General features: G+C 39.4%; 1 protein-coding gene across 1 annotated transcript in view; it reads left to right on the top strand.

Moving 5' to 3' along the window:
* Positions 1-18,326, top strand: part of LOC107156207 (3 beta-hydroxysteroid dehydrogenase/Delta 5-->4-isomerase-like) — a 41,260-nt gene that overhangs the window by 6,188 nt on the left and 16,746 nt on the right. The window contains exon 2 of the mRNA XM_015502253.1: positions 13,137-13,345. Within this exon, the coding sequence (XP_015357739.1) occupies positions 13,201-13,345 (145 nt within the window). The 5' untranslated portion in view covers positions 13,137-13,200. The remainder of the gene's footprint in view (positions 1-13,136; positions 13,346-18,326) is intronic.

An 18,326-nucleotide genomic window follows, 5' to 3' on the forward strand; every position in this document is an offset into this window, starting at 1 on the left:
TCACGGGAAGTGGCCAAAAGTCATGCTCCCATGGTCAGGCAGAAGGTCAGAGGAAACAATGCACTAAAAGGACCACCATGTGGGGAGCAACCCTGTGGATATCAGGAGTGCTTTCAAGTAGGACATGACACCCGTCGTAAAAACCTCCTTCCAGGTAGGGAAGGTTGTTAGAACTGGCAACCCATGTCCCCATGTGACCAATTAACATGACCATTTAGGTCCACAAAATAAGTGGATATGGTACTGCAGAAAGATATGGGGCTCAATCAGGACATGTTCTTCTCCCATCCTTTCAGGGATCTTGCCAGTAGGAATTTCTCTGTCTTCCTGCAAAAGGGATAAAGGCAGTAGATGGGTACAGAATTCATGGAGGGAAGGTCTTGAACATTCTGGCCAGTGATACTGATGCTGGTAGACCTGAGGGCCACACATGGCACCTGACAGGAGTAGACACTAACTCTGGATTGTACTTTGCTTACCCAGTGCCAGAGACAAATGTTCAGAGGGTTACTGACCACAGCAGAATTCTTGCTCAAGCTTAGACAAATGTTAGTTCTGCAGACCAAGCAACTCTGGTCTGCAGTGGACAAAGAGAGACGGTTCTCAGTAATAATTTTCTAGGAGAGTGGATGGGACAATTGAATCACTGGTTGTTGAAAGTGGAAGAGATAAAGGCGTAAAGGGCTACCATACACCCCTTCTCAAGTCTGTGCTCACATTCAGCAGCAGTGAGGCTCAAGGAACATCCCCGCTTGATAGTGCTCTGTAGTCCTGATGGACTGGGGGGACAGAGGGGAAGGATGGTGGTAAGACTGTGCAACTCCTGCCAAAAAAGGAGCATGCTGATAGACAACCATACACATATGCATCTCTTTGTGTGTAAGTGTGCATATATATTTTAATATGCATATATATGTACATATACATATTCATTTATATTAGTAGTTTCTTCCCCGATTCATTTTTTTAATCTTTAAAAAGCAAGTGATTTCAATTTGCTGAATTGAGACTAATAAGGGAAATCTCCATGTTCTTTTTTTTTTCAATGTCCAAATAGCCGATGATTCAATAAAATAAAGATGGAAATTTGAACAAAGATATGAAAAATATTAAATAAGTTATATTATCGAGTATTCAACTGTATATGAGATTTTTTTTGTTATTCTGTTCTTCTGTTCCTGATAACATTTGTCACTAGAACTATGTAATCTTAAAGCACTGAAAAATTTATGTTTCGATTAAGATTGTATAGTTCTTGTGAATAATAACTGTTTCATAAGCATCTTGATATACCGATTCACCTATGATCTAGCATTAATAAAAGAGAGAAACTGCTAACAATAGAGCTAAGAAGAAAAATTGCAGCTTATATAAACTATAAATATTGTTTAAGTAAGCTAAAGTACCAGGAATAATAAATCAGCATTCTTTAATGAAAAACTTTAAATTCGTGATTTCGGCTTTACTTTTGCTATGTTTTGTAAAAACCATACCACTGGACTAATGTTCTTTAAGTCATAAGTGAAAAGGCAAATCTTTTTTTTTTAAGAACAATAGAAATTCATTTGTAAACAATAGTTGAGGACACAGAGGAGATGTGTAGAGAGAACAACAATACAAGGGGCATGCAGTAAAAAGATTTTAAGCAAGCCAGCTGTGAAGAAAATTGAAAGATGAAAAGAAATGGTAGAATTTTGAGAAAAATCCATGGGTCAAAGTAAAGAGGTACAATTAACATGATTTTGTCACTTTGTGTTAATACACTTTTTATGCATTAATATATGGTTTGTTGTTTTGGGGACAAGGAGTTTTGCTTTGGAATATATAAATAAAAATACTAGGAAAAAAAGAAATTCATTTGGCTCAGTATTCTGGAGGCTGGAAAGTCCAAGAACAAAGGGCTGCACCTGGTGAGGTCTCCCTGCTTCATAGAACATGCTGGAAGTCATCACAGGATAAAAGAGCAAGAGATTGAATTCAAAGCCTCAAGCTCTTCTATAATCAGCATTGATCCATTCATAAGGGCGGAGCTCTCCTGACCAAAACACTTCACACTAGGTCCTACCTCCTGGCTCTGATACAGCAGGGAGTAAGTTCTCAATGCATGCTTTTGAGGGGATCCATCCAAACCATAGCAGATTGGAAACACAAAGTCCTCTGATGGGTCACTGGTAGTCTTGTCAGCTAACTTCATTCCTTCATTCCTCATGGTGAGTTCTCTCATGCAGAGAAATTTCATTAACACTAGAGTGAAAAGGCAAATCTTGATGTTTTCATTAAAAATACTATTTTTTAAGAAATATCCATGGTGTAACTACTAAATGCCAGAAACTGTGCTAGGTCCAAATTACAATAATCCATATCGTCCCAGAATGAATTTACAGATCGATGTTCTTAATGAGTCCAGCACATGATTAAAGACGTGTTTAAGCTTTCTCAGGCCTGATTGAGGCTTTACCTATAAACCTTGATGGGGAGAAACTATCTGCCCCTCACCAGACTTGGTACACAGCCAGGACATTGCAGTCATTAAAGGTAATTGTAGACAACACTAAAGCTCCTCTGGGCTGTCCTGCATTTCACACATCTGCGTTCTAATCCCTGGACATCCACTTCTATAGATATCCTTATCTAAGACCTTGGACAGAAATATTTTTCAGTGCCTACTGAGGTCTGCTTGTGGGTTAAAGCACACTGTCACCACTCTGATTCAAAACTCTACACTTTTCCACTCTTATACCTCACTTTGTCCTCCATTCAAACCCAAGGTCCATAATACTGCTGGAGTAGTCTGTTGGTCTTAGGGCTCCCTCAACAGAAAGTTGACCCTCACATTTGGGATGATCTCTCTGACCCTTCACTAACACATTGGGTTTTTTAAAATTTTTTTATTATAACTTGTTGTATATGACAGTAGAATGCATTAAAATTCATATTACATACATAGAGCACCATTTTTCATACCTCTGGTTATATAAAAAGTATATTCACTCCATTCGTGTCTTCATACACATACTTAGGGTAATGATGTCCATCTCATTCCACTGTTTTTCATACCCCCATTACCCCTCCTCTGCCCTACCACCCCTTTGCCCTATTTAGAATTCATTTAACACTCCCATGCTCCTCCTTCCAACCCAACTATGAACCAGCCTCCTTATATGAGAGAAAACATTTGGCATTTTGTTTTTTGGGATTGAGTAACTTTACTTAGCATTATATTCTCCAACTCTATATCCATTTACCTGCAAATGCCATGACTTTATTCTCTTTTAATACTGAGTAATATTCCACTGTGTATACAGGCCACATTTTCTTTATCCATTCATCTACTGAAGGGCATGTAGGTTGGTTCCACAGTTTAGCTATTGTGAATTGTGCTGCTATAAACATTGATGAGGCTGTGTCCCTGTAGTATGTTGTTTTTAAGTCCTTTGAGTATAAACTGAGGAGTGGGATAGCTGGGTCAAAGGGGGTTCCATTCCAGTTTTCCAAGGAATCTCCATGTTGCTTTCCATATTGGCTGCACCAGTTTATAGTCCCATCAGCAATGTATGAGTGTGCCTTTTCCCCCACATCCTCTCCAACACTTATTGTTGTTTGTATTCTTTTTTTTAATATTTATTTTTTAGTTGTAGTTGGGCACAATATCTTTATTTTTATGTGGTGCTGAGGATCAAACCCAGGACTTTGCATGTGCTAGGTGAGTACTCTACTTCTGAGCCACAACCCTAGCCCCTGATGTTTGTATTCTTAATAGCCGCCATACTGACAGGAGTGAGATGATATCTTCCTGTAGTTTTGATTTGCATTTCTCTAATTGCTAGAGATGGTCAAATTTTTTCATATACTTATTGATTGATTATATATCACCTTCTGAGAAGTGTCTGTTCATGTCTTTGGCCCATTTATTGATTGGGTTATTTGTTTTTTTGGTGTTTAGCTTTTTGTGTTCTTTGTGTACCGTAGAGATTAATGCTCTATCTGCAAGTGGTAAAAATTTCCTCCCAAGCTGTAGGCTCTCTATTCACCTCACTGATTGTTTCTTTTGCTGAGGAGAAGCTTTTTAATATAAGTCCATCCCATTTATTGATTCTTGATTTTAATTCTTGCACTATAGGAGTCTTATTAGAAAGTAGAAGATTTGGGCCTACTTTTTCTTCTATTAGATGCAGGGTCTCTGGTTTAATTCTAGGTCCTTGATCCACTTTGAGTTGAGTTTTGTGCATGGTGAGAGATAGAGGTTTAATTTCATTTTGTTGCATATGGATTTCCAGTTTTCCAAGTACCATTTGTTGAAGAGGCTATCTTTTCTCCAATGTATGTTTTTGGCACCTTTGTCTAATAAAAGATAACTGTAATTATGTGGGTTAGTCTCTGTGTCGTCTATTCTGTACCATTGGTCTACAGGTCTATTTTGGTGCCAATACCATGCTGTTTTTGTTAATATTGCTCTGCAGTATAGTTTAAGGTCTGGTATAGTGATGCCACCTTTTTCAATCTTCTTGCTAAGGATTTCTTTGGCTATTCTGGGTCTCTTATTTTTCCAGATGCATTTTATGACTGCTTTTTCTATTGCTATGAGTAATGTTATTGGAATTTCAATTGGAATTGCATTAAATCTGTATACTGCTTTCGGTAGTATGGTCATTTTGACAATATTAATTCTGCCTATCCAAGAATTAGGGAGATGTTTCCATCTTCTAAGGTCTTCTTTAATTTCTTTCTTTAGCATTCTGTAGTTTTCACTGTAGAGGTCTTTCACCTCTTTTGTTAAGTTGAATTCCCAAGTATTTTTTTTGAGGCTATTATAAATGGGGTAGTTTTTCTAGTTTCTCTTTCAGAGAATTTGCCACTTATATACATAAATGCCTTTGATTTATGGGTGTTGGTTTTGTATCCTGCTACTTTGCTGAATTCATTTACTAGTTCTAGAAGTCTTTTGGTAGAATGTTTTGGGTCTTCTTGGTATAGAATCATATTGTTGGCAAATATTGATAATTTGAGTTCTTCTTTTGCTATCTGTATTCCTTTTTTTTTGTCTGTCTAATTTCTCTGGCCAGTGTTTCAAGAACTATGTTAAATAGAAGTGGTGAAAGAGGGCATCCCCATCTTGTTCCAGTTTTTAGAGGAAATGCTTTCAATTTTTCTCCATTTAGAATGATGTTGGGCTGGGGCATAGCATAGATAGCTTTTACAATGTTGAGAATTATTTGAACATGAAGGGATGCTATATTTTGTCAAATGGTTTTTCTGTGTCTATTGAGATGATCATACGGTTCTTGTTTTTAAGTTTATTGATGTGATGAATTACATTTTTTGATTTTCATATGTTGAATCAAACTTGCATCCCTGGGATTAATCCCACCTGATCATAGTGCACTGTTTTTGATATGTTTTTGTATTGTATTTGTCAGAATTTTATTGAGAATTTTTGTATCTATGTTCATTGGAGATATTGGTCTGAAGTTTTCTTTTTTTGATGTGCCTTTGCCTGGTTTGGAATCAAGGTGATATTGGCCTCATGAAATGACTTTGGAAGCGCTCCCTCTGTTTCTACTTCACAAAATAATTTGAAGAGTATTGGTATTAGTTCTTCTTTATAGGTCTTATAGAACTCAGCTGGGTATCCATCCAATTCTGAGTTTTTCTTGGTTGGTAGTGAAAGAACAAACAAGGCTCATGGTCAGAGAAAATGCCCGTTTATTGAGGAACAGCTCTATATATTTATAGAGTCGGGGGTGGTTTGACAGTTATGACAGTTTAATGGTTGAAGGGTTTGACAGTTGGCATGTGGTGCTTTCTGATTGGTGGGTAAGGATCATGTGAGCCAGGAGGGCTAGTCTGATTGGTGGGTAAGGATCATATGAGCCAGGAGGGCTAGTCTGATTGGTGGGTAAGGATCATGTGAGCCAGCAGGGCTAGTCTGATTGGTAGGTAAGGACCATGTGAGCCAGCAGGGCTCACCATTGGAAGGCTCTTCTCCGGGGAAGGGGAAGTTAGTCTTTGGAGCCGGGGTGACTCCCAACAGGTAGGCTTCTCATGGCATCTTCTATTTCATTGCTTGAAACTTATCTGTTTAAATTGTATATATCATCCTGATTCAATTTGTGTAAATCATCTGACTTTAGAATTTGTTGATGCCTTTGATATTTTCTATTTTATTGGAGAACAGGTTTTCAAAATAATTTCTAATTATCTTCTGTGTTTCTGTAGTGTCTGTTGTGATATTTCCTTTTTAATGAAAAACATGTTGTTATTTGAGTTTTCTCTCTCCCTCTCTTTGTTAGTATGGCTACAGGTTTGTCAATTTTATTTATTTTTTTCAAAGATCAACTTTTTGTTCTGTCAACTTTTTCAATTGTTTCTTTTGTTTCAATTTCATTGATTTCAGCTCTGATTTTAATTATTTCTTGTCTTCTGTTGTTTTAAATTCTTCTGCTGCTGCTTTTGGTGTTGATTTGTTTTTCTTTTCTAGGCTTTTGAGACATAATGTTGTCATTTATTTGTTGGTTTCTTCTTCTTTTAAGGAATGAACTTCATGCAATTAACTTTCCTCTTAGAACTGCCTTCCTAGTGTCCCAGAGATTTCAATATGTTGTATCTGTGTTCTCATTCACCTCTAAGATTTTTTCAATCTCCTTCTTGATGTCTTTTGCAATCCATTGTTTATTCAGTAGCATATTATTTAGTCTCCATGTGTTGGAGTAGCTTTTATAATTTTTTGCACTGATTTCTAATTTTATTTCATTATGATCTCATAGGATACAGGGTAGTATCTCTAGTTTTTGAATTTGCTAAGAGTTGCTTTGTGGCATAATACATGGTCTATTTTAGAGAAGAATCCATGTGCTGCTGAGAAGAAAGTGTATTCATTCATTGAAGGATGAAATATTCTATATATGTCAGTTTAATGTAAGTTATGGATTGTATTATTGAGTTCTATCGTTTCTTTGTTCAGCTTTTGTTTGGAAGATCTATCCAGTGGTGAGAGAGGTGTGTTAAAATCACCCAGAATTATTGGGTTGTGGTCTATTTGACTTTTGAACTTGAGAAGAGTTTGTTTGATGAGTGTAGATTCTCCATTGTTTGGAGCATATTAATTTATTATTGGTATGTCTTGTTGATGAATAACCCCCTAAAGCCATATGAAATATCCTTTTTTTATCCCTTTTGATTATCTTTTGCTCAAAGTCTACTTTATTTGATATGAGGATGGAAATGCTTGCTTGCTTCTGCAGACCGTGTGAGTGGCATAATTTTCCCCAACCTTTCATGTTCAGTCTGTGGATGTCTTTTCCTATGAGATGAGTCACTTGGAGGCAGCATATTGTTGAGTCTTTTTTAATCCAATCTGCCAGTCTATGTCTTTATTGGTGAGTTTTAGGCTATTAACATTCAGGGTTTTTTTGAGTCATGATTTGTATTCCCAGCCATTTTTGTTTATTTTTGGTATTTAATTTGACTTGGTTTCTCCTTTGATTAGTTTTTCCTTTAGTGTAAAATACTTCCCTCCGTGGATTTTCATTGTTGTTTTTTAATTCTTCTTTATGGAATACTTTTCTGAGAATGTTCTGTAGTGCAGGCTTTCTAGTTGTGAATTCTTTTAACTTTTGTTTATCATGGAAAGTTTTTATTTAACCATTAAATCTAAAGCTTAATTTTGCTGAATATAAGATTCTTGGTTGGCATCCATTTTCTTTCAGAGCTTGATATATGTTGTTCTAGGATCTTCTAGCTTTCAGGGTCTGGGTTGAAAAATCTGCAGATATCCTTTTTGGTTTCCCCCTATATGTAATCTGATTCCTTTCTCTGGTGGCTTTTAATATTATTCTGTATATTAGACATTTTCATTATAATGTGCCTTGGTGTGGATTTGTTGTGATACTGTACCTTTAGCATCCTGTAATCCTCTTGAATTTGGTTCTCTAATTCATTCTTTATGTTCGTAAATTTTTCTGATATTTCATTGAATAGATTTTTCATTCCTTTGGTTTGGAACTCTTTCAATAACTCATCCCAATAACTCTTAAATTTGCTCTTTTCATGCTTATCCCATATGTCTTGAATTTTCTGCTCATGGTTTCTTACCATTTTCACTGTGTGATCTACATTCTTTTCAATATTATATATTTTGTCTTCATTGTCTGAGGTCCTGTCTTCCAAGTGGTCTAATCTATTGGTGATGCTTTCAATTGAACTTTTAATTTGGTTTATTGTTTCTTTCATTTCAAGTATTTCTGTTTGTTTGTTTGTTTTTACAACCTATATCTCCCTATTGAAGTAATATTTTTCTTCCTATATTTGTTTATATAGCTCTTTGTCAAAATGATCTTTTGTTGCCTGCATTTGCTCCCTTGTATTATCATTTAATTCACAGAATATTTTTATTATGTATATCCTGAACCCCTTCTCTGTAATTTCTTCTACTTTGCTGGCCATTCTAATAATGTGGTATCTTGATTTGTTTTGCGCACTTTCTTCCCTTGTCTTTTCATGTTCTTCCCTTCTAGCACTGTGTTTTCAAGACCTTACCATTTTTACCCAATGGGCTTATAGTGCCACTGTAGGGTTCCAATACCTCTCCTTTGAGGTGAAGGACAATGCTAACAGATCCCAATATAAACAATATACAACTAAAAATGAATATTTGCTATTAAGACATTTACAGTTTGGTCACAATGTACAGAGATGATGAATTCAATTATTATTTACAATATACTCAGTAGGTTTGTAAAAGGGTTCACAGTTTCTGATGGTGGACAAATAACCGGGGGTGAGGAGAAGGATGATATGCTGAGGAGATAAGAAGAGAGGATACAGAGTTATTATATCTTAGGAAGTGTGAAAAGAAAACCAAATAGGAAGACTAGTAGCAGGAGAAGAGAGAGAAAGTAATTTTGGGTAGATAAGTAAGTAGAAAGACAGTAGAATACATAAAATAAACACACATATATATATATATTAAGAAAAATAAAAAATGTTAAAATAGTAAAAATTGGTGGAAAAAAGAAAACAAACAAACAAACAAGAATATGCAACACAACTGTATTATACTATTCAGACATCTTAGTCCTCAAAATCCTAATTCCTGCAAAGTACTTGGCTTCATGTATGTTGGGGATGTGAGGGCAGGAGAATAGAGAGGGAGAAGAAACAAAAAATCTTGAAGGAAGACACAGGGATTATTTTGTTTGTAGATCACTATCTTTCCTGCTTACCTTCTCATCCAATAGGTGGAGTCCTCTATTGTTAGCTGGTATCTCCGCCCTCAGGATGGTGAAGGTAACCAGGGTGGGAGGGTTGGTCCTGGTTGGAGGGCACCTGGAAGTTGGGTATGGGACCTGCCAATCCCCAAAGAAAGACTACATCTCAGGGATCATTTTTGGGCCCATTCATGTGATGTGAGCACATTGTCTTTATCTCCTTATTTCGCCTGAAGACCTCCCAGTTCCTGGTCTCTGTACTAGTCTCTAAACTGTATCACATTCAACCTCTCCCTTACTACTTTCTAATGAGGGACCTTTCTCTCCAAGGGTCTTGACCATGGTGCTTTGGATGCTGCACACCTGCCCCACTGAGAGCTGTTTTGTGTTAGGCACTCACTATGTCTGGTTAGCAGCTGCTGAGGAGAGGGGTAGTTAGAAACTGGGTACTTGGAATTGGCTAATTTCACTTAGCTTTATCTTCTCCAACACCATCCATTTACCTGCAAATGCCATGATTTTATTCTCTTTTATTGCTGAGTAAAATTCCATTGTGTGTATATGCTACATTTTTTTTATCCATTTATCTACTGAAGGGCATTTAGGTTAGTTCCACAGTTGAGCTATTGTGAATTGTGCTGCTATAAACATTGATGTCACTGTGACCCTGTAGTATGCTGATTTTAAGTCCTTTGGGTATACAAAACAAATGCCAAATATTTTCTCTGATATAAGGAGGCTGATTCATAGTGGCGTAGGGAGGGGAAGCATGGGAGGAATAGACAAACTCTACATAGGACAGAGGGGTGGGGGTAGGGGGTTAGCAACAATGGTGGAATGTAATGGACATCATTATCCAAAGTACTTGTATGAAGACACGAATTGGTGTCAAGATAGTTTATATATAGCCAGAGATATGAAAAATTGTGCTGTATATGTGTAATAAGAATTGTAATGCATTCCAGTTATTTATTTTTTTAAAAAATCAATTAAAAAAAAGAAAGAAATTAAAGGCATCAAAATAGGAAAAGAAGAACTTAAATTATCACTATTTGCAGATGATATGATTCTATACCTAGCAGACCCAAAAGGCTCTACAAAGNGAGGGTGGAGGGTGGAGGATGGGAAAGGCAGCAGAGCACAACAGACACTAGTATGGCAATATGTAAATCAATGGATGTGTAACTGATGTGATTCTGCAATCTGTGTATGGGGTGAAGGTGGGAGTTCATAACCCACTTGAATCAATGTGTGGAATATGATATGTCAAGAAATTTGTAATGTTTTGAACAACCCACAATAAAAAATTAAAAAAAATAAAAAAAATTAAAAAAAAAAAGAAAGAAAAAAGAAACTGTGTACCTGGCCAGCCAGAGTTCCAAATTGGAAGTTGCCCCCACTAAAGATAATGATGAAGGTGACCCAAGACCCAAGATGGAGGTGGTTGCTTTTGCCAATGGGGTGTCAGGTCCAGTGGGGGGAACTGGACAATGGCGTTGGATGACGAATTCAGAGATGAGCTCTGTGGCATGCTTACTTCAGAGCTTGTGTGAGCTTCTCTGATGCAGGCAGGCTACTGCTGGTAGGGAACTATTTCTGCTGCTGCAGAGTCCCAAGATGGCGGCCACCAGGGAAGGCCCACCTTGGTAGATAGGGGTCCACACGGGGGCTGCCCAGGCCAGAGTTCCTGCAGTGGGAAGCTGCCAAGTGTCCTGTGTGGGAGCCGCATCCATGATTTCTGCTGTGCAGGTGCTGAGGCCAATGGTCAGGCTCAGGCACCCAGTAGTCCTGTGTGGGCGAGTAGTTGGGAGACCTACTCTGATACTGAGACCTTGAGCCTGTTGGGAAAACATATAATGGCAGCAGCACCCCAGAGAAAAACCCCAACATGGCACCTAACGACCCTCTTTCTCCTCTTTTTTTCTTTCACTGGTGTGAAACGTTCCCGCCGGCGCCAATGTTCAAATCCTGCTGGTGGAAGCCTTAGCCCCAATAAGAATTAACTTCTTGGGCTCTGGAACTGACATATGGAAGAGCTTGCCAATAAACGGGTGACCTGTTATCTACCTCAGCCCTGCGACCTCTCCTTAGACCTATATAAACACACAGCCTTTTGTAATAAAGCGGAACCTCTTCGGTGATCTGTGTCATGTGGTGTCTCCCATTCATAGTGTGGTGCGGTGTCTTCCAGTCTTACAGAGCCCTGAATGGCTGGTGGCCATGATTCATACACAGGGCAGGAATATTGCTCAAAGAGAAGCATTATTGTCATTATTTGAGTCCCAGGTCATGGAACAACCCAAAATGCTGCCTCTCTGGTCCGCCATCTTGGATCCACTCTTCAATGTTCTTTTAATGAAATAAACACATTAATTCTCAAAAAAAAAAAAAAGAATAAAATCAAGAGGAAACTACAGACATCTTTACTTCTGAACAGTGATGATAAATCATAAATAAATTATTACTATATAATGTAAACTTTTTTCAACATATAATACACACACATGGAGAAAGACACATTAATATGAATGTAAAACTCCATGAAGTATTATTTGTCACATGACTATGTGGATACTACCCAGGTCAAGAATTCAAACATAACAATACCTCTTACTAGTCATATATATATATATATATATATATATATTTTTTTTTTTTTAAATTGGGTTTTTTTAGATATATATGATATTGGAGTTCATTTCAACACTGAGATATCATCTTACTCCAGTTAGAAATGCAATTATCAACAATACAAGTAACAATAAGTGTTGGCTGGGATGTGGTTAAAAGGGTGTGCTCATACATTGTTGATGAGACTTCAAATTGTTGCACCACTGGAAAGAAAGTATGAAGATTCCTCAAGAAATTAAAATAGAACCACCATTGACCTAGTTATCCCCCTTCTCAATATATATAGCAAAGACATAATTTTCCTGTGTACATATATGACAAAACCACAGTGAATCTCACCAGTGTACATCCACAAGACTGGGGTTCTAATTAGTATAAGATATATTTCACATTTGTATAATTATATCAAAATGGGTTTTATTCCTTTGCACACCATAAAAATTTTTGATAGTAGAACCCATGTGGTGATTGCTAAATTCCCTTGCTCTTATATCTGGCCAATGCAGGACACAGGAGGTCATGAAAACCTCTCCATTCCAGAGGAGTCCAAACCCATACCCTCTAGGAAGAAACGCTGAGTAATCTAAACAGACTGGGCTGCCGAGCCACCCATCTAGTCTGCTTGCTTTTGGTCATCCTCTTTCTGCCAATCATGTCTTGGTACATTGGTCCATGGTTAAACCATGTTTACACAATGAATTCTCCATGAAACACCAAAAGGACAGAGTTCAGAGAGCTGAACACGTGGAGATGCCTGGAGTGTGGTGTGTCTAGCACAGACCAGGAAGCTGCACGTACTTTCACCCACACCTCACCCTGTCCATCTCTTCTTCTGTATTCTCTGTAATCTCCTTTTTTATAACCATCTAATGCAAGCAAATATTTCTCTGAGTTCTCTGAGCTGCTCAATCACTTCAATAAAAGCTTAATAGAAGAAATTTGCTAGAACCAGGAATTTTAGACAATTGCATAAAAAAAAACAGGTCAAATAACTCTGGGCGTACAATTGGTGTCTAGGTTGTAAGAGGACAGTCTTGGAAATGGGAACATTACCCTATGAGGTCTGTAACCATGGCCAGGTAGAGAGTGTCAAAACTGGCTTGGAGTAGAGACTGCTCAGCTGGTGACCTCTACATAATTGACTCCCTGCATGGTGGGGAGAAATTCCCACATATTATGGGATCATGAAAGTGATGTGTGTGGTGAGAGAAGAGCGAGAGAAATTAGTTGGACTGGGTTTTTCCCTTACATCATCCACAAGGGCTTTCTGTGTACTGTATTCATTGGACTTCTCTTTAGCCCTCTGCAGGGTCACCCTGTCTTCGCACTTCCTACTGGCTGAGTTCTGCTTCCTGCATTGGCCATGACTGCTTGGAGCTGCCTGGTGACAGGAGCAGGAGGCTTTCTAGGCCAGAGGATCATCCACTTGTTGGTGAAGGAGGAGGAACTGCAGGAGATTAGGGCTCTGGACAAGATCTTCAAGCTGGAAACCAGGGAGGAATTCTCTAGTAAGTGACCTTGAGGCTTGAAAGTGTGATTCCATTCTCTCACCCTCAAGCAAACTTAGAGCCATAAGGCTCCTTGAATGTCTACACTCATCAGGAGGAATGTGGGATGGCATTGCTTTCAGGAGACTGCATCCTTGTGACTCACAACTGGACAGGGTGGTAGTAGGCAGCCAGTGGGTCTCTAGGTCTCCTTCCTTCCCATCTAGAGAATATCACATCAGATCTCACCTTTGCTCACAACTCTTTACTGTGGCGAAGGGTTGGTGTGGCAATAGGTGTGTAACATCAACAGAAGATTATCACATAGACATTCATAAGTAGAACCCTGCCTCTCCTAATTGCCCATAATTGGGTTCTTTCTTTGTTTCTGTTGTTCTGTTCTGCTCTGTTTTGTTGGGAGGTGGGGGTATATTTAGCATTTTCAGTGGAAGTGAATAAAAATGAATTGAAGGTAAAACTGTGTATTTAGGTCTCAGAAAGCTACAGAAAGAGACAGGGAAAGTTACCAGTTTGCATTTTGACACCTGTGGGAATACACAAATCATGAATTCTGTGGAGTGGCACTCACACTAAAGCTATACTTGTAAACTGTGGTCTGAAGGAGAAATGGAAAAGAATCCCTTGGGAACTGCCTGAAACACCTTTAGGTCTGCAGCAGGCATCAGGGTAGAGGGTCTCTGGCAGGAGAAAGGTCAGGAATTGATAAGGAGAATGCCCTCAGGACCCTAAGATGTGGAAAAACAAAAGCCAGTTACTGCCCAGCTCTGGTAGATGTACAGCCTTCAGCATGTTTATGTCAGTAGCACAGGAAGCAAAGCAGAGAGGTAGGATCTGGGAAAGGCCTTCACTCTCACTTTTAGCCCAGTGATTTCTGTCATTGAACACACTGAGGCAAAGTCACAAAGTGGAGGCATTGTCTCCAAAAGGCAGACAAGGGTGAGCAGAGGAAGAGAAGTGGGTATTGGATTGGACAGTGGCCTCCACTCAATAAGCAAAAGGTCTCAAAATGCTTGGGACAACAGGGTCCTCCATTCCTACCTCAGACTGGCACAGAACTGCCTCTTACAGGCAGTCAGAGCTCCTGCACACACACCAGCATGCACTGCATGAAATGCAGCACACAGAGGAGGAAAAACCAACAGGGCAATGGCAGGCAGCTCCAGCCTGCACTCTCCCTCCCCCTACCTGCTCCTGGGAACTGCAGCCTGTGGGAAGGAATAAGGAAAACAGGGGCAGATGCTTAGTCACTGGCTAAAGCTAAACAAAAAATGAGCACAGAGAGAAGAGCTTGGACACTCTACCTGGCACCTCTGAGGATATGGTTACCTAGTGCTAGGGTCAGTCTGCACCTGTGCTCCCTAAAGTGTCCCAATTAATCCTGCTCAGTTGGCATCAAGTTTCTGCACTCCCCTTATTTCTCTTCAGGTGCTACCTGCACACTCAGCCTCCCCTCTGCACCAGCTCTCAGGCTGTTTCCTCAAGGTGTACCCTTTGGTCTCTTCCCCAGATCTCACTGGCTCTCTGATATTTTCACCAGCACCTTAGGTTCCATCCTCCATACCCACCTGTCTCTGAAGTTTTCCCCCAACAACTTACACATTGATAAGGATTGAAGACAAAGATCTTAGTAAGTAAATGCCAGTGTTTAATATTAACACATTTGCAATTCACCCAGGCTAAATTGTCAAAGAGAGGGTGGGCAATGAGCATGCAGCAAGAGTTCAAGGTTGTTAGACTCAGGCAGAGGGCACAGGATATAAAGACCCAGTCCTGCCTTGGAGAATGAGGAGAGGAGCACAGTGGCTCTTTCAGCTGCCCTTTATACTATAAGAGGTTAGAACTTTCCATACTTGTTCAACTACTCTTCCTGTTATGGGGGTGTGGTGAGAGTGGAGGGGAACCTGGGATTTTCAATGTAATAGACCAGAGAAAACACAAATGCTGTTATATAATGATATATATAGTTGTTTCGGTTTGGGGCCAGTTTTTGACTCATCACTCTCTAAGACAAAGCATACTGGATCACAAAATCCTCTTGGTTCTACCAAAATCCTATTCTATACACTCAAGGGGGAAATGCTGAAAAAGCTACACAGATAGTTCTTGCTGAGTTTCTCCTCAGTCTGTCAGTGTTGTGCCAATCCCCTTCTTTCCCATGATATTGCCACAATGTTTTCCAAGTGCCAATCATAGCTATGCAGTGAAGTACCCTTAATAAAGCAAAAGAACAAGGTTCAAACAGCTTCCTGATGGATGAACACAAGGAGGTTCTGAGAGAGTGGCTGTATTTTTCCTTCCCAAATGCTTTGCCCTATGCATCTCTACATGTGTGTCATTGTTATAATATCATATAAACTGGTAAAGGATTTCCAGGCTCTTACTTCAAAATCAAGCATCTCAAAATGCTGGTTATATACACAAATTGTAACATAAAGAGTAAAAAGTGCCAGAACATGCTTTTCCCTTTTGGCCCCAAACCAAAACAACTATCTATATCATTACATAGCAACACTTGTGTGTTCTCCCGTCTATTACATTGAAAATCCCAGGTTCCCCTCCACTCTCACCCCACCCCCGCAACAGGAAGAGTAGTTGAACAAAAGCTTTTCTCCATGCTACTTAAAGTCTAGAACCCAGGGAGGAAGAAATTACCTCCTTCACTGAGATTTTAAAACTAAACTCATATCACAGGAAGACTCAAGTCTTTCAACACATCTATTCAGACTTGTTCTATTCCATTGTGCTCTATTCATGTCCCATAGAATCACTGTTCATTCTAGAGGAAAGTATACTTTGTCTCAAGCACAGTGTGTTTCCCTGAAAATTAATGAATAGCTACCCCCAAATTGTCCAATACCCCATTTTGCACCTCCCTGTAGATAAAGGGGTTTATCAGCTTCTGAATGATATTGGAGTACTGGGAAATTGTACTCCTCTGATATACCCCCATGCAGTGAATTTCCCTTTCCTAGCAAGATAATACTTTATACGTTTCTGTTTCATCTTTGTTACTTTATTCCAGGAAAGCTTCAGAAATCACATGGGAAATTTCCCATCCTCTTTCACCAGAAAACACAGATGTTTTCCTGGGATATTTGATTAACATAAGCAAATAAATCAAACTCTTTCCTAGCTACTTGGTCAGAAACAAAGTTCTGTCAACCTGAGACTTTCAACTGGCTTCTAAAGGGTGAGGGAACATTCTTGATGAGTGAAGTGGAATTTGCTAGAATGGCCCTGGTTCACAAAAACTTATTATGCGGGAAGGCCAATGATAAAACAGTGAGAGATGTGAATACTTCTGTCCCTGGCTGGCATCTTGGTCACCCATGGTCTAGAAAAGCAGCTGTGCTTGCAAACATTTATTGAGGACACAAGTTACCATTGGAATTTGGAGATGGGAATAACACCTGGGGAGTTTCTCCCTTGGATGCACGTGGAAATGCATTTAACCAGGAAACAGTAAAATCTCCAGTCCCTTGGCCATTGTTAGCCAGGATGCCTAAAGTGAAAATGGAAGAGAGCCTGAGTCTGACTGAGGTTAGACCAAGCTCAGAATTCAGTCTGCCTGAACTCAGACCACCAGCCTCAGTGACCTCCTGGGAAAAGCTGCTAGAATAACAGAGAGCACCTCTAGGACTTGGGCACCAGCTGGCCACCCATATGAGGAAGGACAGTACCAACATTCTATGGAAATCAGAGGGTTTGGTTTGAAGAAATAGTTTCATCTACTTTCATCAAATGGACGGTGAGAGTAACCCCCTTAGGAGCAGTGTGTTTGTTTTAAGTGCTACAGAGTGGAAGAGACTGTTTGGGTGGATGCAGGATACACAGCTCCAGATGGAACCATCTCAGATGGCTTTTCCTGATGGAGACCCACACTAGATTATCCCAAGGGAACAGCTGTTCAAGGGAACTATACAAAGCCACTGTACAATGCCTTTCATGCTGAGAACCGGACTTGCCACATCCCCACAAATGCTGCCTGGAGCAGTCCACGTGAAGTAGCTTGAATGCCTCCTATGCACGTGTGTGGCGCTAGATTCAATATGACTGGGATATTCACCTGTTTGTCAAGCACAGGTTGATGCTCTGGTTAATAGGTCCCTTCTTCTTGGGCACCCTGTGTAACGGTACCTCTGAGAAAACTTTTCTATGTGGGTATCTCGGTTTCCCCTTATAGCTCTTACCATTGGTAACATAAACAAGAGGCTAATTAAGAAAAAAAAGTGGTGAAAATGGAAGTAGAATTATAGGATTCATCCCAGGGAAGGTAAACTATTTTAAAAGGTTTCTGAGAGTTAAGTTGGATGTAGAAATTGTTAAAGAAAAACTCTTGTGGCTAAGGGAAGTCTGAAATAAAAGGGCTTATTGAGCCCTTCCATACAAATGCTAGTGAGGAGAAGTAGGAGGCAGGTCCTGGGTGGGTCCTACAGCTACCAGCATTAGAAAAAGTTACAGGTTGGGACATATCTGCCACACCAAATCTAAGAGCATTGGATGAATTTTGGGAAGAAAAGTGCTGCGATCTCCACTGGCCATAGATGAGGACAATGCTTAGTAGGAGAGGTTGGGGGATCGGGGGATAATCTGTAAGAAGTACTTGGTGAGTGTTCTGGGTGGAAAGTGACTCCCAATGACCCCTTGATAGTCATCCTCCTGTCCTTCCAAGTCAAGGGTTTCAAAATATGCTTAGGATTATGGAGAAGTTCCTTGATTTTTTTGTCCTAAGCTGTTATTGCAATAACTTTAAAAAATCTTTTGCTCTCTTCCATTCTTTGGCCTACCTCTGAATATAGAACATCTCAGAATTTTGGAGTCTTATCAAAAACATTGTTGGGAGTGAAAGTAGAAAATTGAAAAGAAGAGTCAAGGGTCTCATCCCAGTAGAGTGTAAATATTGACCCAGTTACTGAGAAGTGTAGTGAATAAAATGGACATTGACAGGTCAAAAAAAAATTAATACTGTCAAGTCATAGCT

Source organism: Marmota marmota, unplaced genomic scaffold (genome assembly GCF_001458135.2).
Source record: "Marmota marmota marmota unplaced genomic scaffold, marMar, whole genome shotgun sequence".
In the NCBI taxonomy this organism is placed as follows: Eukaryota; Metazoa; Chordata; class Mammalia; order Rodentia; family Sciuridae; genus Marmota; species Marmota marmota.